At 40.9% G+C, this 23,983-nt stretch overlaps 1 protein-coding gene and 5 non-coding genes across 6 annotated transcripts in view; all 6 read right to left on the bottom strand.

Moving 5' to 3' along the window:
- LOC146782592 (zinc finger BED domain-containing protein 5-like) overlaps positions 1 to 5,465 on the bottom strand; it is a 31,268-nt gene extending 25,803 nt beyond the window's left edge. The window contains exon 1 of the mRNA XM_085637154.1: positions 4,596 to 5,465. Within this exon, the coding sequence (XP_085493280.1) occupies positions 4,596 to 5,465 (870 nt within the window). The remainder of the gene's footprint in view (positions 1 to 4,595) is intronic.
- On the bottom strand, positions 1,300 to 1,381 carry TRNAS-CGA (transfer RNA serine (anticodon CGA)). Its single transcript has one exon. It is a non-coding gene; the product is annotated as a tRNA-Ser (tRNA).
- Positions 5,466 to 10,115: 4,650 nt separating the features above from the next.
- TRNAS-CGA (transfer RNA serine (anticodon CGA)) lies at positions 10,116 to 10,197 on the bottom strand. Its single transcript has one exon. It is a non-coding gene; the product is annotated as a tRNA-Ser (tRNA).
- Positions 10,198 to 14,135: 3,938 nt separating this feature from the next.
- TRNAS-CGA (transfer RNA serine (anticodon CGA)) lies at positions 14,136 to 14,217 on the bottom strand. Its single transcript has one exon. It is a non-coding gene; the product is annotated as a tRNA-Ser (tRNA).
- A 3,937-nt stretch (positions 14,218 to 18,154) lies between these two features.
- TRNAS-CGA (transfer RNA serine (anticodon CGA)) lies at positions 18,155 to 18,236 on the bottom strand. Its single transcript has one exon. It is a non-coding gene; the product is annotated as a tRNA-Ser (tRNA).
- A 3,938-nt stretch (positions 18,237 to 22,174) lies between these two features.
- Positions 22,175 to 22,256, bottom strand: TRNAS-CGA (transfer RNA serine (anticodon CGA)). The gene has a single exon. It is a non-coding gene; the product is annotated as a tRNA-Ser (tRNA).
- Between the last annotated feature and the right edge of the window lie 1,727 nt (positions 22,257 to 23,983).

Below are 23,983 nucleotides of genomic sequence, written 5' to 3'. Positions count from 1 at the left end.
AATGTGCTTATTATAAAAATGCATGTCTGTCAATAAAGTATTGTACTTCACTTCCTGAACCCTCGTGGTGACGGAACCTGAAGGCCGTGACTCGAGTCGGCCATTTTGAATGGAATAAAGCCCATTTAGAAAACCTCTTATACCACGGATTCTGCCTCTTGTTATTTTGAGCTATTTTACTTTATTTTAAGATTCCGTATGAAATTCAGTCCGGTATTTTATTTACCACACTGTGATGGGACACCAATGCAGAGAAACTCACCTGGCGCAGACCTTCTATTCTGTCTATTAGACCTGCATCTTCCCTGCACCTTTCGAGCCATTTGTATGTGAAGCAAGAAAGAGTTAAGGAGTGATCCATCTACACTTTTATAGGGAGGATGCCGCCGTGAGCTCCTCCCAGCTAATCACATGAACAGCAGTAAAGCAAGATAAATACAGAGCTGAGGGGGGGCTGCATGGTTATGTTTTTGAGTAATTATTGAAACTGACCTCAGTGGCTCATTAGAAGAGCTGCGGCTAATGACTGGTGCCAAACCATGATGAAGCAAGCACCATGGCTCGTAGGGGACCCACAAAACGCTTTTCTTAGCTCACTGAATTAAAGTATAAACTTCCGCCATGTGTGAGTGGTAAAGGCTTGTTAATATGGTTCCTTTTCCAATTCAAGTCTGACAACACGAGGCAGGAACCACGGGGCTTCGGAAGCTCTGGAAAGTAGCCACCAACCACAGAGAAAGAGAGAACTGGCAGTATGAGAGGTGGAGAAAACAGGAGCGGGAGCAAGGAGCTCAAATGAGATTAATGGCGTGTAAATAGAGCGCGTAAAGGAACAGTTACACAGCTAAGAAAAGGGAAAGAAAGACTAGGGAAAAAAACACAGAAAGAGCCTGTAGATGAAATTCTCTTCCTGGGACAGCAGGTTAAGAGAAATTACACAGGGAGAGGTTAAGCATGTAACACGGGGGAGAATAAAAAAGAAAATGCAGTTTTATGAAGTGTGTTTGCCAAATCCAGCCAGCACTTTTGTTCTATTTCTCTCTTTGCGTCTTTTATTGGTAAAGTAACTTTCAAGTGCATGCGCAGGTGTGATTGAGAGAGCAATGGTATAATAATTTGAAGCGTTTACACCAGTGCTAAAGTAGGAATGAGGTGTAGCAAAGACATGAAAGAGGTAGCGATAATAAATATGTGGAGAGGCAATAGTGACACAAAAATAAGCCACCTATTTATAAACCTGAAATGGAAGAAATACTAAAGGTTAACTTCTGAAATTGTAGCCGATAATAAAAAGATTCTCGTTGTTGGCAGGATTCGAACCTGCGCAGGGAGACCCCAATGGATTTCGAGTCCATCGCCTTAACCACTCGGCCACAACAACTTACTGTAAGCTGAATGCAAATATTTTATTTGGAAGTTTTGAAGTTGTCCCACATCAAAGTACTGATATTCTGCAATGCGCTTTTTAAAAACAATGTTTTTTTCATCATGCACGTTCTGTCCTAAAAACAAAAATTGCATGAGTATATCTCTGGATCTGTAAAAGGATACGCTTGCATGCAAACTCTCATGTGGCACTCAATTTTTTGGACCCTGTTGCACTCTGTTTTTGCGCTGCTTTTAGTCTACCACCCATATTACAGAAGTCAACCATCTCTGAGTATTTGAGACTCCTTTGTAAGTGCCTTATCTTTAATCCTTGAAGAGCTCTATAATAAAGGTGTCTGTCAAAGATTGCTTGAATGGAAGATAAAAGAAGGCCCACTTGTCTCACCAAATGCCGTAGAGTAACCTGATGTTTTACTCATGTTATCCTTAGTTCATTTTTGTTAGACCTGTCATCCTTAAGGTGGCCTACCAGCAACCTTTTTGCTTTTCACCTCACATTTTGCTGTATCTTTAGGTTTGCCTTAGAACTCTAATCACTTTATCACTACTGTGAGAAAGTGGCTCTGTATATACTGTTCCCAAATAGGTACAGTGTGCACAGAGTCCTCAGTCCCCAGAGGTTTGGCAGAGGCTAAAGTTAGATATAACCTTACTCTCTAAAGTGGTAGCTTGCTCGAGCAGTAAGGCAGTATCAGAGTACAGTGTAAAGCATTTGTTGTATACAATCAGTCAGCAAATGGTCTCACACACTCAAGAACTGAACTCTAGACCAATGGTTTGTATAAAAAAATAAATTGTTGTTTTATTTTAGAACCGACAATAGGTATCAAAATATACTTTCTCAGAATGAGATGCTTTAGTTAAATACTTTGCAATAGGCAATTGCCTTTTGCAGGTAATAGTTACAGTTTATTGCAATAGGCAACACAATTTCAAACACAATAATCCATTGAGCTCAATGGGAATTTTAAGTTATATGCAATTAATTACTTTCAGGATTACTTTTCTAACTCCAGGACTGGATCCTAGATTCAGTCCTGGGACAGTTCTTGGAAACAAGTGAGTAAATTCGTTTTAGTTACTGTTGCGATTTTCAAGCAATATTTTGCTATTTTAAAAGTTGACACTTAGAAACTTTTTCTGATCAAATTACCAATGTTATCCTATTTAAGGAAATTCACTTAGCAGGTAAGCGGGGTTATAGTTACTTTTTCTAGGTTAGTGTTGGATCCTAGATCCAGCACTACTGTACCACCTGTAAGCAGTTGAGAAACTGCGTTTAAGTTATACAGGCGATTATTAAGGAATATTTGTATGTTTGCAAAATGGACACTTATAAGAAATTTCACAAAAAAACAGTAATTGGTTTCCTATGGAAGAAAATTCAAGTTACGGGTAAAGTACGTTCTCGTTACTCTTGTAATCCAGTGCTGGGCTCCTAGGCTCAGTACTGGGACATCTATCTAAAACAGGTAAGCAATTAAGTTTTCACAGTTAGTACGATTTTTAAAGAATATTTGTAAGTTTCAATAATCGACACTTAGAAAAATTTTCAGCAAAAAGCAGGCAATGATATCCTATGGAAGGAAATTCGAGTTACTGGTAAGTACGGTTAAAATGACTTTTCAGAGTCAGTACTGAGCTACAAGATGCAGCACTGAGGTCTCTCCTGATAACAGGTCAGTAAATCAGAATTCGCTGTTCGGCTGATTTTAGATGAATATTTTAAAGTTCCAAAACTCCATACTTAGAAGAATTTCCAAGTGAAACCAGTCAATGTTAGCCTATGGAAGAAAAGTGAGTTATCGGCTTTTAGGTAAGTACTCGACTGGCAGAGGTATGGTTCTGGGCATAGACTCAGGGGTCTCCCAGGGGAGTCCCAGTCTACTTGCCAAGCCTTAAACTCCCCTTTTATTACATATCATTTACCCCTAAGGTAGGCCCTAGGTCAGCGTTTTTCAACCTTTTTTGGGCAAAGGCACACTTGTTTCATGAAAAAAATCACGAGGCACACCACCATTAGAAAATGTTAAAAAATGTAACTCTGTGCCTATATATTGACTATATATAAAGTAATTCTCTTGAATAGGTCAATAGGAATCAAATAAACCCAAAGAAAGTATTTTATAATTACTTTATTATGAAATAGTAAGTAAACAGAAATATGAAAAATTATAAAACACTGGTCTTATTGATCAGTGCGCAACCTGGGCCTGTTTGGCTGAACACAAAGCTGATATTCTGGCTGGAATCGAAGAAAGACACACACGTAGCTCTTCGTCAACAGCTCTCAGTCTCTCTCTGTATTTAGTTTTTATAGCAATCATGCTTGAAAAGCTCATCTCACACAGATATGTAGTGGAAAATGGGAGCAATGTCAAAATAGCTTTGTTTGCCAGAAGGGGGAACTCCTTGGCAGTATCCAACCAAAAACTATCCAAAGGTAGATCAGCAAATCTTAGCTTGAAACCACGATTTTGCCTCAGTTCAGTTAGTTCCTCCTGCTCCTGTAAAGTCATGTCCTTTCCACCAACTGATGCTGAGCTATAAGGGTCCCTAACCCAGTCAAGGCATTCAGTGGAGACTGAAGAGAAATAAAATGACAACCTCTCCTCGAGAGTTTTTAAATGTTTAACTATTATCTCACACAGTGCAGCAGTGTGAACACCTTGCCATTGCTTGGTGAGTGTGAACATTTCAAGATTGCCACTTTCCACGTGTTGATGCCAGAGTTGCACCTTTGAACGGAATCCATTTATTTTATCTGTACTTGTAAGCAGGTTTTCATTTCGGCCTTGCATTCGTGTGTTCAGTTCATTCAGATGATGAAATATATCTGCCAGGTATGCCAGCCTTGCACACCACTCATCACTTGCAAGCAGCTTTGCGTAATCTGGCCTCTCATTTGTCAGAAACACTTTAAGTTCCTCCCGCAGCTCATACACACGAACCAAGACCTTGCCACGCGACAACCACCGGACCTCTGTATGAAACAGCAAGGTTTTATGCTTCGCTCCCATCTCCTCACACAAAGCTGCAAATATGCGACTTTTCAGGGGTCGTGACTTTACAAAGTTTACCATGCGCACAACATCATCCAACACATGAACTAGGTCTGCTGGTAAAGTCTTGGCTACGAGGGCCTCACGGTGTAAAAAACAATGCGTAACAATCACATCTGGATTTCTTTCCTTCACTCTGCTTACAAAGCCTTTGGTGCGCCCGACCATGGCTGCAGCTCCATCGGTGCAGACACTTGTGCAGTTTTCCCACTTAAGTCCTCCTTGTTCAAGGTATTCTGATGTGACCCGAAAAATTTCTTCTCCTGTTGTTTTTTCTGGCAATGCCTTGCAAAAAAAGAAGTTTTCTCTAATTGCATCACCATCAACAAAACGCACATTGGCCAAGAGTTGAGCATGTCCACTGATATCAGTAGACTCGTCAAGTTGCAATGCAAATTTCTCACTGATACGGATCTTTTCCAAAACCACACTTTCGATGTCTGCAGACATGTCATTAATATGTCTGGAAATTGTGTTTTCTGAGAGAGGGACTTTGGCTATTTCCTTAGCTGCTTCAGGTCCGAGCATCTCCTCTACAATAGCTTTGCAGGCGGGAAGTATTAATGTCTCTGCCACAGTGTGCGACTTTTTTGACTTGGCTATAAGTTCAGCAACTTGATAGCTAGCTTTAAGAGCTCTTTCATTTACCTTTGTGGTTTTTCTCATGAAAGTTGCCTGTTTCTCTGTGTTTTCGCGCAGGCGAACAAAATAGTCCGCATTCTTGTTTTGAAGCAAAGGGTGTTTCGTTTGGAGATGGCGTTTAAGTTTGCTTGGGACCATAGCACTGTTAGCTAGCTTTTCACCACACACCACGCACAGTGGAGTTGGTTTGTTTGCATCTCCGGTGACAGTAAATCCAAATGAAATATAGCTTTCGCTATATTGCCTTGTGCCAGAGAATTTGCTTGAGCTAACCATCTTTGCTTTCTTTTGATCCCCACTCATACTTGGGCTCTCATCCGGCTCCAAATTTTGTTCAGAGTCCAGTTGTTTCCTTTTCAAAAACGTGTCCATCACTGCAGTATATCTCACTGTCACTCAGTACTAGGCATACACAAGGACGCTGCACCTGCAAGTTACCTATAAAAGAAATTTAAGATTTGTATCTATTAGGAGCAAATTGTGACTGGATGGTTTCTCAGACTCAGAGAGCCCTTGATGCCAATTTTAAGGTTAGCACGTGCTTTAACTACAAACGTTACGTCTGCCCAATTCATTATTAGTACTCATTGTGTATAAAGACTGAACCACACAGTACTAGTATAACGCTTGCTCGTCTCTCTAGTCTGGAGACAAAGGTTAGTTAGTGCTGCTACAACCCATGCGGAATTCTACAAAGATAGTTAATTTCTGCAACAGATATTGGGTGACCATGTAAATTTTTATTAAACAGACACTTTTGTAAATACATCTTGCCTCAAGCATCACTCAAAACTGCTCTCTACCCACAGACTAGGTGCGCAATAGCTTTCCTTGATACATGCAAGCTTATGATCACACCAAAATCCATTCCACAGGAGTGAAAACCATGGACCACATCACAGAAGCACTTAAGCTTAAGGAGGCGCGTGCACGCTGTTAGGACGAATCAACATTTGTAGGAATGGTTGCGCCGGGCTCTAGTCTTGTGCACGAATTAAAAATACAACTTCCAGAATAATAATTATTACATAACGATGGCTTCTTAATTAATTTAAACTCAGCATATTGCCGACATTTCTTGTTGTGCAAACTCCTAAAATGGAATAATTCCTGGAAGTTGATTTGCTCTGCCAATACACGTACCACACAGATAGTTGAACATTTTCTCACATATCTGTTTCAGTTGAGTGAAAGTGACAAGGGGTAGGTGTTGAGAAGTCACAAAGGATGCAACTGTGTGTAACTCGTAACACATCTTCCAGGCTTTACCACCAAGAACCCTTCCCACTGCCCTTCTGTTGGCTGCTAAAGACAGCTTAGCCCCGCTGAGAACTCAGTGCAACATGCATCCATGGGTGTGTATCCCAGCGCCTGCTCATCCGATTAGTGAATGAGTACCACTGTGTTGGGTAATATTAAAACCTGGGTGTTGCCAAAGAGGAGCTGCGAGGCTACTGCTGTGCACTGCAGACAACGCTCTTATAGTCAGGTCTGAAAGTCATACCGGGATTGCGCGACTGACGGATAAGTAGTACGCAATTTATCTTAGGGGAACCAGGTTCGAGTCTCCTTGTTTTTAGTAGTCAACGTCTTGTGATTCTGGCAATCATTTAACCTCCTGCCCCCTACAAAAAGGAACGTGTACTTGTGTAATGATCATGTGTGCCGATCACTCAAGAACATCGCCCTTCACTGACGACCCCGGGGGTAAAATTGTGCAGAGACGGCACATCAGTTGATGTTCAAAGGTAAGGCAGCAGCGTAGAGGCGAGGGCTGGGAGGAGCAGCGTCCCAGAGAGTCGGAGACAGCCGATGGGTTCTGTCTGCAGCCCCTAATTATATTCTGCCAAAATACCCAGGGTGTTATATCTGAAACGTACCACACAGCTCCAAGTAGTTGGAAAAGAACTCCAATTTAAAGACGTTGTGACCCGCTGGCCCTCCCAAAAAACATAACTGAAAACATCTTGGCATGCAGGCCTAAACTAGGGGAATCTTGGAGGCTCCTATGCCTTCGAAGGTGCAGCCTGAACTAGGAAGCAACTACGATCTAACGGTTCTAACCGTTGTAACGGGTCGAGTTCGCGCTGCAAAATAAATGCGTAGTGGGCGATGCACCCACTGCTGAGAACTGCTTGAATGTCGCAGGTGCAGATCCCAGCAAGCTTCTCTGCATCAAGGAAATTAGTACCTGGTTGGATCTGGTAATAGTAATACCTATTAAACATACTATGGGGAAGGCGCTAACAGCGTGCAGTTTCCAACGCCCAGCTTGCAGCCCCACATCCCTCTTGAACCGCCGTACGCATTCATGGGTCGGGCATACGAGGACTTATATATACCTTGTAAGGCTACCGCTACTACACACCATTGTTGACAGGATCCCTCCAAATGCAGACATAACGCACATCTACCGTTAAGCGCTCTCTAACTATGAGCTTTAAAAATGGCTCTACATTCAATACACCCAGAGACTTGGTATTAGTCAGGTCAAGTAGAGTAGAATAGATAGTAGAAAGCATATAACAATACTCTGGATAGGAGGAAATTAAACATTAAAATTTAAATACCTGCGGCCTGGTCTGGATCCGGATGCGGTCTGTCAGTGCCGACTCCCGCCGAGTCCTGGTCTCCGTCCGTCAGTCCTCCTGCTCCGGTCCTGGTGACGCAATGTCTACTTCTCTCCGCTGCTGCGCACACTGCGCTCGGGCGGGAAGGAAGTCGGGAGATACTGCTCTGTGATAGGTCCAGGCTGGAGTCTGGACCAATCACAGCCCGGACATCCGAGGAGCGCCAAACCCCCCCCCCCCCCCCCCCCCCCCCATACCCAGGCCCAGGATACAGTCCGGTGCCCGCTGCCCGGCCTAGTGGGGGAAAATGTATTTTTTTAAAAAAAAATTTGCAATGTTTCCATTTTTCCCACGTTTTCTCACGGCACACCAGGCAACATCTCACGGCTCACTAGTGTGCCGCGGAACAGTGGTTGAAAAACGCTGCACTAGTGTGCCGCGGAACAGTGGTTGAAAAACGCTGCCCTAGGTAGTCCTAGGTGCATGATGCTATGTAAGTAAAAGATAAGATATGTACTTTGGTGGTTCGCATGTCCTGTAAGTACCAAACAGTCTATTTCATTTTTCACTACTGTGAGGTCTACCCCTCTCATAGGTTAGCATTGGGTATTCCCCTATACTTTCTATTTGGTAATTCCATATCGGAGAGGAGTAGCTTTATTTATTTATTGAAAATCTTACTTACTGGTGAGGTTAGATTTAACTTTACTATTTTAGAAATGCCACTTTTAGAGAGTGAACATTTCTCTACACTTACTGCTCTATTTGCCTGAAACCTGGCCACAATACACGTCTGGATTGGGCTGGGTGACAGCAACATTTGTGCCTTCCCTCTAGAGAGCCACAACACAGGTCACTCAACTGCACCTGGGGGGTAAGCTCCGCTCCCCCTCCACCCCCAATAGGTAGAAGAACAATACTTTATGTAAGTAAATACATTATAGCTACAGCTTATAATCCTGTGAGTTTAAATCATTTGTTGTTAGATGGTTTAAATATTTGAAAGGATCTGTTTTTAATATACATTTTACAAAAACCACTGGTACGTTTGATAATTCTGTTAAAGCAAAACCCAACTGCCGTGACATTGCCAACCACAATGCCATGATTCGGATTTGAACCGAGGTTGCTGCAGCCACAACGCAGAGTACTAACCACTACACGATCACAGCGAGCTACTTGGGCTCAATGACATACAGTGACATAGAGAATTTATAATTCGGAACACTCAGGGCTGTTCCTGTGATAGGCTGGATGTATTGATTGCTTTCTCATTCTTCATACAGAGGCTGTGTCTCCTCAGTGGTTGAAGGCTGAAACCGTTTCCTGGCCGCCTGCTTGTGAACTGCCCGGAGTCAAAGATCACACATTACACTTGCGGGCCTGTGATGGGACACCAATGCAGAGAAACTCACCTGGCACAGACCTTCTATTCTGTCTATTAGACCTGTATCTTCCCTGCACCTTTCGAGCCATTTGTATGTGAAGCAAGAAAGAGTTAAGGAGTGATCCATCTACACTTTTATAGGGAGGATGCCTCCGTGAGCTCCTCCCAGCTAATCACATGAACAGCAGAAAAGCAAGATAAATACAGAGCTGAGGGGGGGCTGCATGGTTATGTTTTTGAGTAATTATTGAAACTGACCTCAGTGGCTCATTAGCAGAGCTGCGGCTAATAACTGGTGCCAAATCATGATGAAGCAAGCACCATGGCTCGTAGGGGACCCACAACACGCTTTTCTTAGCTCACTGAATTATAGTATAAACTTCCGCCGTGTGTGAGTGGTAAAGGCTTGTTAATATGGTTCCTTTTCCAATTCAAGTCTGACAACACGAGGCAGGAACCACGGGGCTTCGGAAGCTCTGGAAAGTAGCCACCAACCACAGAGAAAGAGAGAACTGGCAGTATGAGAGGTGGAGAAAACAGGAGCGGGAGCAAGGAGCTCAAATGAGATTAATGGCGCGTAAATAGAGAGCGTAAAGGAACAGTTACACAGCTAAGAAAAGGGAAAGAAAGACTAGGGAAAAAAACACAGAAACAGCCTGTAGATGAAATTCTCTTCCTGGGACAGCAGGTTAAGAGAAATTACACAGGGAGAGGTTAAGCATGTAACACGGGGGACAATAAAAAAGAAAATGCAGTTTTATGAAGTGTGTTTGCCAAATCCAGCCAGCACTTTTGTTCTATTTCTCTCTTTGCGTCTTTTATTGGTAAAGTAACTTTCAAGTGCATGCGCAGGTATGATTGAGAGAGCAATGGTATAATAATTTGAAGCATTTACACCAGTGCTAAAGTAGGAATGAGGTCTAGCAAAGACATGAAAGAGGTAGCGATAATAAATATGTGGAGAGGCAATAGTGACACAAAAATAAGCCACCTATTTATAAAACTGAAATGGAAGAAATACTAAAGGTTAACTTCTGAAATTGTAGCCGATAATAAAAAGATTCTCGTTGTTGGCAGGATTCGAACCGGCGCGGGGAGACCCCAATGGATTTCGAGACCATCGCCTTAACCACTCGGCCACAACAACTTACTGTAAGCTGCATGCAAATATTTTATTTGGAAGTTTTTAAGTTGTCCCACATCAAAGTACTGATATTCTGCAATGCGCTTTTTAAAAACAATGTTTTTTTCATCATGCACGTTCTGTCCTAAAAATAAAAATTTCATGAGTATATCTCTGGATCTGTAAAAGGATACGCTTGCATGCAAACTCTCATGTGGCACTCAATTTTTTGGACCCTGTTGCACTCTGTTTTTGCGCTGCTTTTAGTCTACGACCCATATTACAGAAGTCAACCATCTCTGAGTATTTGAGACTCCTTTGTAAGTGCCTTATCTTTAATCCTTGAAGAGCTCTATAATAAAGGTGTCTGTCAAAGATTGCTTGAATGGAAGATGGCAGAAGGCCCACTTGTCTCACCAAATGCCGTAGAGTAACCTGATGTTTTACTCATGTTTTCCTTAGTTCATTTTTGTTAGACCTGCCATCCTTAAGGTGGCCTACCAGCAACCTTTTTGCTTTTCACCTCACGTTTTGCTGTATCTTTATGTTTGCCTTAGAACTCTAATCACTTTATCACTACTGTGAGAAAGTGGCTCTGTATATACTGTTCACAAATAGGTACAGTGTGCACAGAGTCCTCAGTCCTCAGAGGTTTGGCAGAGGCTAAAGTTAGATATAACCTTACTCTCTAAAGTGGTAGCTTGCTCGAGCAGTAAGGCAGTATCAGAGTACAGTGTAAAGCATTTGTTGTACACAATCAGTCAGCAAATGGTCTCACACACTCAAGAACTGAACTCTAGGCCAATGGTTTGTATAAAAAAATAAATTGTTGTTTTATTTTAGAACCAACAATAGGTATCAAAATATACTTTCTCAGAATGAGATGCTTTAGTTAAATACTTTGCAATAGGCAATTGACTTTTGCAGGTAATAGTTACAGTTTATTGCAATAGGCAACACATTTTCAAACACAATAATACATTGAGCTCAATGGGAATTTTAAGTTATATGCAATTAATTACTTTCAGGATTACTTTTCTAACTCCAGGGTTGGATCCTAGATTCAGTCCTGGGACAGTTCTTGGAAACAAGTGAGTAAATTCGTTTTAGTTACTGTTGTGATTTTTAAGCAATATTTTGCTATTTTAAAAGTTGACACTTAGAAACTTTTTCTGATCAAATTACCAATGTTATCCTACGGAAGGAAATTCACTTAGCAGGTAAGCGTGGTTATAGTTAACTTTTCTAGGTTAGTGTTGGATCCTAGATCCAGCACTACTGTACCACCTGTAAGCAGTTGAGAAACTGCGTTTAAGTTATACAGGCGATTTTTAAGGAATATTTATATGTTTGCAAAATGGACACTTAGAAGAAATTTCACAGAAAGACAGTCATTGGTTTCCTATGGAAGAAAATTCAAGTTACGGGTAAAGCACGTTCTCGTTACTTTTGTAATCCAGTGCTGGGCTCCTAGGCTCAGTACTGGGACATCTATCTAAAACAGGTAAGCAATTACGTTTTCACAGTTGGTACGATTTTTAAAGAATATTTGTAAGTTTCAATAATCGACACTTTGAAAAATTTTCAGCAAAAAGCAGGCAATGATATCCTATGGAAGGAAATTCGAGTTACTGGTAAGTACGGTTAAAATGACTTTTCAGAGTCAGTACTGAGCTACAAGATGCAGCACTGAGGTCTCTCCTGATAACAGGTCAGTAAATCAGAATTCGCTGTTCGGCTGATTTTAGATGAATATTTTAAAGTTCCAAAACTCCATACTTAGAAGAATTTCCAAGTGAAACCAGTCAATGTTAGCCTATGGAAGAAAAGTGAGTTATCGGCTTTTAGGTAAGTACTCGACTGGCAGAGTTATGGTTCTGGGCATAGACTCAGGGGTCTCCCAGGGGAGTCCCAGTCTACTTGCCAAGCCTTAAACTCCCCTTTTATTACATATCATTTACCCCTAAGGTAGGCCCTAGGTAGTCCTAGGTGCATGATGCTATGTAAGTAAAAGATAAGATATGTACTTTGGTGGTTCGCATGTCCTGTAAGTACCAAACAGTCTATTTCATTTTTCACTACTGTGAGGTCTACCCCTCTCATAGGTTAGCATTGGGTATTCCCCTATACTTTCTATTTGGTAATTCCATATCGGAGAGGAGTAGCTTTATTTATTTATTGAAAATCCTACTTACTGTTGAGGTTAGATTTAACTTTACTATTTTAGATATGCCACTTTTAGAGAGTGAACATTTCTCTACACTTACTGCTCTATTTGCCTGAAACCTGGCCCCAATACACGTCTGGATTGGGCTGGGTGACAGCAACATTTGTGCCTTCCCTCTAGAGAGCCACAACACAGGTCACTCAACTGCACCTGGGGGGTTAGCTCCGCTCCCCCTCCACCCCCAATAGGTAGAAGAACGATACTTTATGTAAGTAAATACATTATAGCTACAGCTTATAATCATGTGAGTTTAAATCATTTGTTGTTAGATGGTTTAAATATTTGAAAGGATCTGTTTTTAATATACATTTTACAAAAACCACTGGTACGTTTGATAATTCTGTAAAAGCAAAACCCAACTGCCGTGACATTGCCAACCACAATGCCATGACTCGGATTTAAACCGAGGTTGCTGCAGCCACAACGCAGAGTACTAACCACTATACGATCACAGCGAGCTACTTGGGCTCAATGACATACAGTGACATGGAGAATTTATAATTCGGAACACTCAGGGCTGTTCCTGTGATAGGCTGGATGTATTGATTGCTTTCTCATTCCTCATACAGAGGCTGCGTCTCCTCAGTGGTTGAAGGCTGAAACCGTTTCCTGGCCGCCTGCTTGTGAACTGCCCGGAGTCAAAGATCACACATTACACTTGCGGGCCTGTGATGGGACACCAATGCAGAGAAACTCACCTGGCACAGACCTTCTATTCTGTCTATTAGACCTGCATCTTCCCTGCACCTTTCGAGCCATTTGTATGTGAAGCAAGAAAGAGTTAAGGAGTGATCCATCTACACTTTTATAGGGAGGATGCCTCCGTGAGCTCCTCCCAGCTAATCACATGAACAGCAGTAAAGCAAGATAAATACAGAGCTGAGGGGGGGCTGCATGGTTATGTTTTTGAGTAATTATTGAAACTGACCTCAGTGGCTCATTAGCAGAGCTGCGGCTAATGACTGGTGCCAAATCATGATGAAGCAAGCACCATGGCTCGTAGGGGACCCACAACACACTTTTCTTAGCTCACTGAATTAAAGTATAAACTTCCGCCGTGTGTGAGTGGTAAAGGCTTGTTAATATGGTTCCTTTTCCAATTCAAGTCTGACAACACGAGGCAGGAACCACGGGGCTTCGGAAGCTCTGGAAAGTAGCCACCAACCACAGAGAAAGAGAGAACTGGCAGTATGAGAGGTGGAGAAAACAGGAGCGGGAGCAAGGAGCTCAAATGAGATTAATGGCGCGTAAATAGAGAGCGTAAAGGAACAATTACACAGCTAAGAAAAGGGAAAGAAAGACTAGGGAAAAAAACACAGAAAGAGCCTGTAGATGAAATTCTCTTCCTGGGACAGCAGGTTAAGAGAAATTACACAGGGAGAGGTTAAGCATGTAACACGGGGGAGAATAAAAAAGAAAATGCAGTTTTATGAAGTGTGTTTGCCAAATCCAGCCAGCACTTTTGTTCTATTTCTCTCTTTGCGTCTTTTATTGGTAAAGTAACTTTCAAGTGCATGCCCAGGTATGATTGAGAGAGCAATGGTATAATAATTTGAAGCGTTTACACCAGTGCTAAAGTAGGAATGAGGTGTAGCAAAGACATGAAAGAGGTAGCGATAATAAATATGTGGAGAGGCAATAGTGACACAAAAATAAGCCACCTATTTATAAAACTGAAATGGAAGAAATACTAAAGGTTAACTTCTGAAATTGTAGCCGATAATAAAAAGATTCTCGTTGTTGGCAGGATTCGAACCTGCGCGGGGAGACCCCAATGGATTTCGAGTCCATCGCCTTAACCACTCGGCCACAACAACTTACTGTAAGCTGCATGCAAATATTTTATTTGGAAGTTTTGAAGTTGTCCCACATCAAAGTACTGATGTTCTGCAATGCGCTTTTTAAAAACAATGTTTTTTTCATCATGCACGTTCTGTCCTAAAAACAAAAATTTCATGAGTATATCTCTGGATCTGTAAAAGGATACGCTTGCATGCAAACTCTCATGTGGCACTCAATTTTTTGGACCCTGTTGCACTCTGTTTTTGCGCTGCTTTTAGTCTACGACCCATATTACAGAAGTCAACCATCTCTGAGTATTTGAGACTCCTTTGTAAGTGCCTTATCTTTAATCCTTGAAGAGCTCTATAATAAAGGTGTCTGTCAAAGATTGCTTGAATGGAAGATAAAAGAAGGCCCACTTGTCTCACCAAATGCCGTAGAGTAACCTGATGTTTTACTCATGTTATCCTTAGTTCATTTTTGTTAGACCTGTCATCCTTAAGGTGGCCTACCAGCAACCTTTTTGCTTTTCACCTCACGTTTTGCTGTATCTTTATGTTTGCCTTAGAACTCTAATCACTTTATCACTACTGTAAGAAAGTGGCTCTGTATATACTGTTCCCAAATAGGTACAGTGTGCACAGAGTCCTCAGTCCCCAGAGGTTTGGCAGAGGCTAAAGTTAGATATAACCTTACTCTCTAAAGTGGTAGCTTGCTCGAGCAGTAAGGCAGTATCAGAGTACAGTGTAAAGCATTTGTTGTACACAATCAGTCAGCAAATGGTCTCACACACTCAAGAACTGAACTCTAGGCCAATGGTTTGTATAAAAAAATAAATTGTTGTTTTATTTTAGAACCAACAATAGGTATCAAAATATACTTTCTCAGAATGAGATGCTTTAGTTAAATACTTTGCAATAGGCAATTGACTTTTGCAGGTAATAGTTACAGTTTTTTGCAATAGGCAACACAATTTCAAACACAATAATACATTGAGCTCAATGGGAATTTTAAGTTATATGCAATTAATTACTTTCAGGATTACTTTTCTAACTCCAGGACTGGATCCTAGATTCAGTCCTGGGACATTCTCGGAAACAAGTGAGTAAATTCGTTTTAGTTACTGTTGTGATTTTTAAGCAATATTTTGCTATTTTAAAAGTTGACACTTAGAAACTTTTGCTGATCAAATTACCAATGTTATCCTACGGAAGGAAATTCACTTAGCAGGTAAGCGGGGTTATAGTTACTTTTTCTAGGTTAGTGTTGGATCCTAGATCCAGCACTACTGTACCACCTGTAAGCAGTTGAGAAACTGCGTTTAAGTTATACAGGCGATTTTTAAGGAATATTTATATGTTTGCAAAATGGACACTTAGAAGAAATTTCACAGAAAAACAGTCATTGGTTTCCTATGGATGAAAATTCAAGTTACGGGTAAAGCACGTTCTCGTTACTTTTGTAATCCAGTGCTGGGCTCCTAGGCTCAGTACTGGGACATCTATCTAAAACAGGTAAGCAATTACGTTTTCACAGTTGGTACGATTTTTAAAGAATATTTGTAAGTTTCAATAATCGACACTTTGAAAAATTTTCAGCAAAAAGCAGGCAATGATATCCTATGGAAGGAAATTCGAGTTACTGGTAAGTACGGTTAAAATGACTTTTCAGAGTCAGTACTGAGCTACAAGATGCAGCACTGAGGTCTCTCCTGATAACAGGTCAGTAAATCAGAATTCGCTGTTCGGCTGATTTTAGATGAATATTTTAAAGTTCCAAAACTCCATACGTAGAAGAATTTCCAAGTGAAACCAGTCAATGTTAGCCTATGGAAGAAAAGTGAGTTATCGGCTTTTAGGTAAGTACTCGACTGGCAGAGTTATGGTTCTGGGCATAGACTCAGGGGTCTCCCAGGGGAGTCCCAGTCTACTTGCCAAGCCTTAAACTCCCCTTTTATTACATATCATTTACCCCTAAGGTAGGCCCTAGGTAGTCCTAGGTGCATGATGCTATGTAAGTAAAAGATAAGATATGTACTTTGGTGGTTCGCATGTCCTGTAAGTACCAAACAGTCTATTTCATTTTTCACTACTGTGAGGTCTACCCCTCTCATAGGTTAGCATTGGGTATTCCCCTATACTTTCTATTTGGTAATTCCATATCGGAGAGGAGTAGCTTTATTTATTTATTGAAAATCTTACTTACTGGTGAGGTTAGATTTAACTTTACTATTTTAGAAATGCCACTTTTAGAGAGTGAACATTTCTCTACACTTACTGCTCTATTTGCCTGAAACCTGGCCACAATACACGTCTGGATTGGGCTGGGTGACAGCAACATTTGTGCCTTCCCTCTAGAGAGCCACAACACAGGTCACTCAACTGCACCTGGGGGGTAAGCTCCGCTCCCCCTCCACCCCCAATAGGTAGAAGAACAATACTTTATGTAAGTAAATACATTATAGCTACAGCTTATAATCATGTGAGTTTAAATCATTTGTTGTTAGATGGTTTAAATATTTGAAAGGATCTGTTTTTAATATACATTTTACAAAAACCACTGGTACGTTTGATAATTCTGTTAAAGCAAAACCCAACTGCCGTGACATTGCCAACCACAATGCCATGATTCGGATTTGAACCGAGGTTGCTGCAGCCACAACGCAGAGTACTAACCACTACACGATCACAGCGAGCTACTTGGGCTCAATGACATACAGTGACATAGAGAATTTATAATTCGGAACACTCAGGGCTGTTCCTGTGATAGGCTGGATGTATTGATTGCTTTCTCATTCTTCATACAGAGGCTGCGTCTCCTCAGTGGTTGAAGGCTGAAACCGTTTCCTGGCCGCCTGCTTGTGAACTGCCCGGAGTCAAAGATCACACATTACACTTGCGGGCCTGTGATGGGACACCAATGCAGAGAAACTCACCTGGCACAGACCTTCTATTCTGTCTATTAGACCTGTATCTTCCCTGCACCTTTCGAGCCATTTGTATGTGAAGCAAGAAAGAGTTAAGGAGTGATCCATCTACACTTTTATAGGGAGGATGCCTCCGTGAGCTCCTCCCAGCTAATCACATGAACAGCAGAAAAGCAAGATAAATACAGAGCTGAGGGGGGGCTGCATGGTTATGTTTTTGAGTAATTATTGAAACTGACCTCAGTGGCTCATTAGCAGAGCTGCGGCTAATAACTGGTGCCAAATCATGATGAAGCAAGCACCATGGCTCGTAGGGGACCCACAACACGCTTTTCTTAGCTCACTGAATTATAGTATAAACTTCCGCCGTGTGTGAGTGGTAAAGGCTTGTTAATATGGTTCCTTTTCCAATTCAAGTCTGACAACACGAGGCAGGAACCACGGGGCTTCGGAAGCTCTGGAAAGTAGCCACCAACCACAGAGAAAGAGAGAACTGGCAGTATGAGAGGTGGAGAAAACAGGAGCGGGAGCAAGGAGCTCAAATGAGATTAATGGCGCGTAAATAGAGAGCGTAAAGGAACAGTTACACAGCTAAGAAAAGGGAAAGAAAGACTAGGGAAAACAACACAGAAACAGCCTGTAGATGAAATTCTCTTCCTGGGACAGCAGGTTAAGAGAAATTACACAGGGAGAGGTTAAGCATGTAACACGGGGGACAATAAAAAAGAAAATGCAGTTTTATGAAGTGTGTTTGCCAAATCCAGCCAGCACTTTTGTTCTATTTCTCTCTTTGCGTCTTTTATTGGTAAAGTAACTTTCAAGTGCATGCGCAGGTATGATTGAGAGAGCAATGGTATAATAATTTGAAGCGTTTACACCAGTGCTAAAGTAGGAATGAGGTCTAGCAAAGACATGAAAGAGGTAGCGATAATAAATATGTGGAGAGGCAATAGTGACACAAAAATAAGCCACCTATTTATAAAACTGAAATGGAAGAAATACTAAAGGTTAACTTCTGAAATTGTAGCCGATAATAAAAAGATTCTCGTTGTTGGCAGGATTCGAACCGGCGCGGGGAGACCCCAATGGATTTCGAGACCATCGCCTTAACCACTCGGCCACAACAACTTACTGTAAGCTGCATGCAAATATTTTATTTGGAAGTTTTTAAGTTGTCCCACATCAAAGTACTGATATTCTGCAATGCGCTTTTTAAAAACAATGTTTTTTTCATCATGCACGTTCTGTCCTAAAAATAAAAATTTCATGAGTATATCTCTGGATCTGTAAAAGGATACGCTTGCATGCAAACTCTCATGTGGCACTCAATTTTTTGGACCCTGTTGCACTCTGTTTTTGCGCTGCTTTTAGTCTACGACCCATATTACAGAAGTCAACCATCTCTGAGTATTTGAGACTCCTTTGTAAGTGCCTTATCTTTAATCCTTGAAGAGCTCTATAATAAAGGTGTCTGTCAAAGATTGCTTGAATGGAAGATAACAGAAGGCCCACTTGTCTCACCAAATGCCGTAGAGTAACCTGATGTTTTACTCATGTTTTCCTTAGTTCATTTTTGTTAGACCTGCCATCCTTAAGGTGGCCTACCAGCAACCTTTTTGCTTTTCACCTCACGTTTTGCTGTATCTTTATGTTTGCCTTAGAACTCTAATCACTTTATCACTACTGTGAGAAAGTGGCTCTGTATATACTGTTCACAAATAGGTACAGTGTGCACAGAGTCCTCAGTCCTCAGAGGTTTGGCAGAGGCTAAAGTTAGATATAACCTTACTCTCTAAAGTGGTAGCTTGCTCGAGCAGTAAGGCAGTATCAGAGTACAGTGTAAAGCATTTGTTGTACACAATCAGTCAGCAAATGGTCTCACACACTCAAGAACTGAACTCTAGGCCAATGGTTTGTATAAAAAAATAAATTGTTGTTTTATTTTAGAACCAACAATAGGTATCAAAATATACTTTCTCAGAATGAGATGCTTTAGTTAAATACTTTGCAATAGGCAATTGACTTTTGCAGGTAATAGTTACAGTTTATTGCAATAGGCAACACATTTTCAAACACAATAATACATTGAGCTCAATGGGAATTTTAAGTTATATGCAATTAATTACTTTCAGGATTACTTTTCTAACTCCAGGGTTGGATCCTAGATTCAGTCCTGGGACAGTTCTTGGAAACAAGTGAGTAAATTCGTTTTAGTTACTGTTGTGATTTTTAAGCAATATTTTGCTATTTTAAAAGTTGACACTTAGAAACTTTTTCTGATCAAATTACCAATGTTATCCTACGGAAGGAAATTCACTTAGCAGGTAAGCGTGGTTATAGTTAATTTTTCTAGGTTAGTGTTGGATCCTAGATCCAGCACTACTGTACCACCTGTAAGCAGTTGAGAAACTGCGTTTAAGTTATACAGGCGATTTTTAAGGAATATTTATATGTTTGCAAAATGGACACTTAGAAGAAATTTCACAGAAAAACAGTCATTGGTTTCCTATGGATGAAAATTCAAGTTACGGGTAAAGCACGTTCTCGTTACTTTTGTAATCCAGTGCTGGGCTCCTAGGCTCAGTACTGGGACATCTATCTAAAACAGGTAAGCAATTACGTTTTCACAGTTGGTACGATTTTTAAAGAATATTTGTAAGTTTCAATAATCGACACTTTGAAAAATTTTCAGCAAAAAGCAGGCAATGATATCCTATGGAAGGAAATTCGAGTTACTGGTAAGTACGGTTAAAATGACTTTTCAGAGTCAGTACTGAGCTACAAGATGCAGCACTGAGGTCTCTCCTGATAACAGGTCAGTAAATCAGAATTCGCTGTTTGGCTGATTTTAGATGAATATTTGAAAGTTCCAAAACTCCATACTTAGAAGAATTTCCAAGTGAAACCAGTCAATGTTAGCCTATGGAAGAAAAGTGAGTTATCGGCTTTTAGGTAAGTACTCGACTGGCAGAGTTATGGTTCTGGGCATAGACTCAGGGGTCTCCCAGGGGAGTCCCAGTCTACTTGCCAAGCCTTAAACTCCCCTTTTATTACTTATCATTTACCCCTAAGGTAGGCCCTAGGTAGTCCTAGGTGCATGATGCTATGTAAGTAAAAGATAAGATATGTACTTTGGTGGTTCGCATGTCCTGTAAGTACCAAACAGTCTATTTCATTTTTCACTACTGTGAGGTCTACCCCTCTCATAGGTTAGCATTGGGTATTCCCCTATACTTTCTATTTGGTAATTCCATATCGGAGAGGAGTAGCTTTATTTATTTATTGAAAATCTTACTTACTGGTGAGGTTAGATTTAACTTTACTATTTTAGAAATGCCACTTTTAGAGAGTGAACATTTCTCTTCACTTACTGCTCTATTTGCCTGAAACCTGGCCACAATACACGTCTGGATTGGGCTGGGTGACAGCAACATTTGTGCCTTCCCTCTAGAGAGCCACAACACAGGTCACTCAACTGCACCTGGGGGGTAAGCTCCGCTCCCCCTCCACCCCCAATAGGTAGAAGAACAATACTTTATGTAAGTAAATACATTATAGCTACAGCTTATAATCATGTGAGTTTAAATCATTTGTTGTTAGATGGTTTAAATATTTGAAAGGATCTGTTTTTAATATACATTTTACAAAAACCACTGGTACGTTTGATAATTCTGTTAAAGCAAAACCCAACTGCCGTGACATTGCCAACCACAATGCCATGATTCGGATTTGAACCGAGGTTGCTGCAGCCACAACGCAGAGTACTAACCACTACACGATCACAGCGAGCTACTTGGGCTCAATGACATACAGTGACATAGAGAATTTATAATTCGGAACACTCAGGGCTGTTCCTGTGATAGGCTGGATGTATTGATTGCTTTCTCATTCTTCATACAGAGGCTGCGTCTCCTCAGTGGTTGAAGGCTGAAACCGTTTCCTGGCCGCCTGCTTGTGAACTTTCCGGAGTCAAAGATCACACATTACACTTGCGGGCCTGTGATGGGACACCAATGCAGAGAAACTCACCTGGCACAGACCTTCTATTCTGTCTATTAGACCTGTATCTTCCCTGCACCTTTCGAGCCATTTGTATGTGAAGCAAGAAAGAGTTAAGGAGTGATCCATCTACACTTTTATAGGGAGGATGCCTCCGTGAGCTCCTCCCAGCTAATCACATGAACAGCAGAAAAGCAAGATAAATACAGAGCTGAGGGGGGGCTGCATGGTTATGTTTTTGAGTAATTATTGAAACTGACCTCAGTGGCTCATTAGCAGAGCTGCGGCTAATAACTGGTGCCAAATCATGATGAAGCAAGCACCATGGCTCGTAGGGGACCCACAACACGCTTTTCTTAGCTCACTGAATTATAGTATAAACTTCCGCCGTGTGTGAGTGGTAAAGGCTTGTTAATATGGTTCCTTTTCCAATTCAAGTCTGACAACACGAGGCAGGAACCACGGGGCTTCGGAAGCTCTGGAAAGTAGCCACCAACCACAGAGAAAGAGAGAACTGGCAGTATGAGAGGTGGAGAAAACAGGAGCGGGAGCAAGGAGCTCAAATGAGATTAATGGCGCGTAAATAGAGAGCGTAAAGGAACAGTTACACAGCTAAGAAAAGGGAAAGAAAGACTAGGGAAAAAAACACAGAAACAGCCTGTAGATGAAATTCTCTTCCTGGGACAGCAGGTTAAGAGAAATTACACAGGGAGAGGTTAAGCATGTAACACGGGGGACAATAAAAAAGAAAATGCAGTTTTATGAAGTGTGTTTGCCAAATCCAGCCAGCACTTTTGTTCTATTTCTCTCTTTGCGTCTTTTATTGGTAAAGTAACTTTCAAGTGCATGCGCAGGTATGATTGAGAGAGCAATGGTATAATAATTTGAAGCGTTTACACCAGTGCTAAAGTAGGAATGAGGTCTAGCAAAGACATGAAAGAGGTAGCGATAATAAATATGTGGAGAGGCAATAGTGACACAAAAATAAGCCACCTATTTATAAAACTGAAATGGAAGAAATACTAAAGGTTAACTTCTGAAATTGTAGCCGATAATAAAAAGATTCTCGTTGTTGGCAGGATTCGAACCGGCGCGGGGAGACCCCAATGGATTTCGAGACCATCGCCTTAACCACTCGGCCACAACAACTTACTGTAAGCTGCATGCAAATATTTTATTTGGAAGTTTTTAAGTTGTCCCACATCAAAGTACTGATATTCTGCAATGCGCTTTTTAAAAACAATGTTTTTTTCATCATGCACGTTCTGTCCTAAAAATAAAAATTTCATGAGTATATCTCTGGATCTGTAAAAGGATACGCTTGCATGCAAACTCTCATGTGGCACTCAATTTTTTGGACCCTGTTGCACTCTGTTTTTGCGCTGCTTTTAGTCTACGACCCATATTACAGAAGTCAACCATCTCTGAGTATTTGAGACTCCTTTGTAAGTGCCTTATCTTTAATCCTTGAAGAGCTCTATAATAAAGGTGTCTGTCAAAGATTGCTTGAATGGAAGATAACAGAAGGCCCACTTGTCTCACCAAATGCCGTAGAGTAACCTGATGTTTTACTCATGTTTTCCTTAGTTCATTTTTGTTAGACCTGCCATCCTTAAGGTGGCCTACCAGCAACCTTTTTGCTTTTCACCTCACGTTTTGCTGTATCTTTATGTTTGCCTTAGAACTCTAATCACTTTATCACTACTGTGAGAAAGTGGCTCTGTATATACTGTTCACAAATAGGTACAGTGTGCACAGAGTCCTCAGTCCTCAGAGGTTTGGCAGAGGCTAAAGTTAGATATAACCTTACTCTCTAAAGTGGTAGCTTGCTCGAGCAGTAAGGCAGTATCAGAGTACAGTGTAAAGCATTTGTTGTACACAATCAGTCAGCAAATGGTCTCACACACTCAAGAACTGAACTCTAGGCCAATGGTTTGTATAAAAAAATAAATTGTTGTTTTATTTTAGAACCAACAATAGGTATCAAAATATACTTTCTCAGAATGAGATGCTTTAGTTAAATACTTTGCAATAGGCAATTGACTTTTGCAGGTAATAGTTACAGTTTATTGCAATAGGCAACACATTTTCAAACACAATAATACATTGAGCTCAATGGGAATTTTAAGTTATATGCAATTAATTACTTTCAGGATTACTTTTCTAACTCCAGGGTTGGATCCTAGATTCAGTCCTGGGACAGTTCTTGGAAACAAGTGAGTAAATTCGTTTTAGTTACTGTTGTGATTTTTAAGCAATATTTTGCTATTTTAAAAGTTGACACTTAGAAACTTTTTCTGATCAAATTACCAATGTTATCCTACGGAAGGAAATTCACTTAGCAGGTAAGCGTGGTTATAGTTAATTTTTCTAGGTTAGTGTTGGATCCTAGATCCAGCACTACTGTACCACCTGTAAGCAGTTGAGAAACTGCGTTTAAGTTATACAGGCGCTTTTTAAGGAATATTTATATGTTTGCAAAATGGACACTTAGAAGAAATTTCACAGAAAAACAGTCATTGGTTTCCTATGGATGAAAATTCAAGTTACGGGTAAAGCACGTTCTCGTTACTTTTGTAATCCAGTGCTGGGCTCCTAGGCTCAGTACTGGGACATCTATCTAAAACAGGTAAGCAATTACGTTTTCACAGTTGGTACGATTTTTAAAGAATATTTGTAAGTTTCAATAATCGACACTTTGAAAAATTTTCAGCAAAAAGCAGGCAATGATATCCTATGGAAGGAAATTCGAGTTACTGGTAAGTACGGTTAAAATGACTTTTCAGAGTCAGTACTGAGCTACAAGATGCAGCACTGAGGTCTCTCCTGATAACAGGTCAGTAAATCAGAATTCGCTGTTCGGCTGATTTTAGATG

This window comes from Triturus cristatus, chromosome 12 (assembly GCF_964204655.1).
Source record: "Triturus cristatus chromosome 12, aTriCri1.1, whole genome shotgun sequence".
Classification (NCBI taxonomy): Eukaryota; Metazoa; Chordata; class Amphibia; order Caudata; family Salamandridae; genus Triturus; species Triturus cristatus.
The sequence above is the reverse complement of the archived record's forward strand: the minus strand, read 5'-3'. Positions and strand labels throughout refer to the sequence as shown.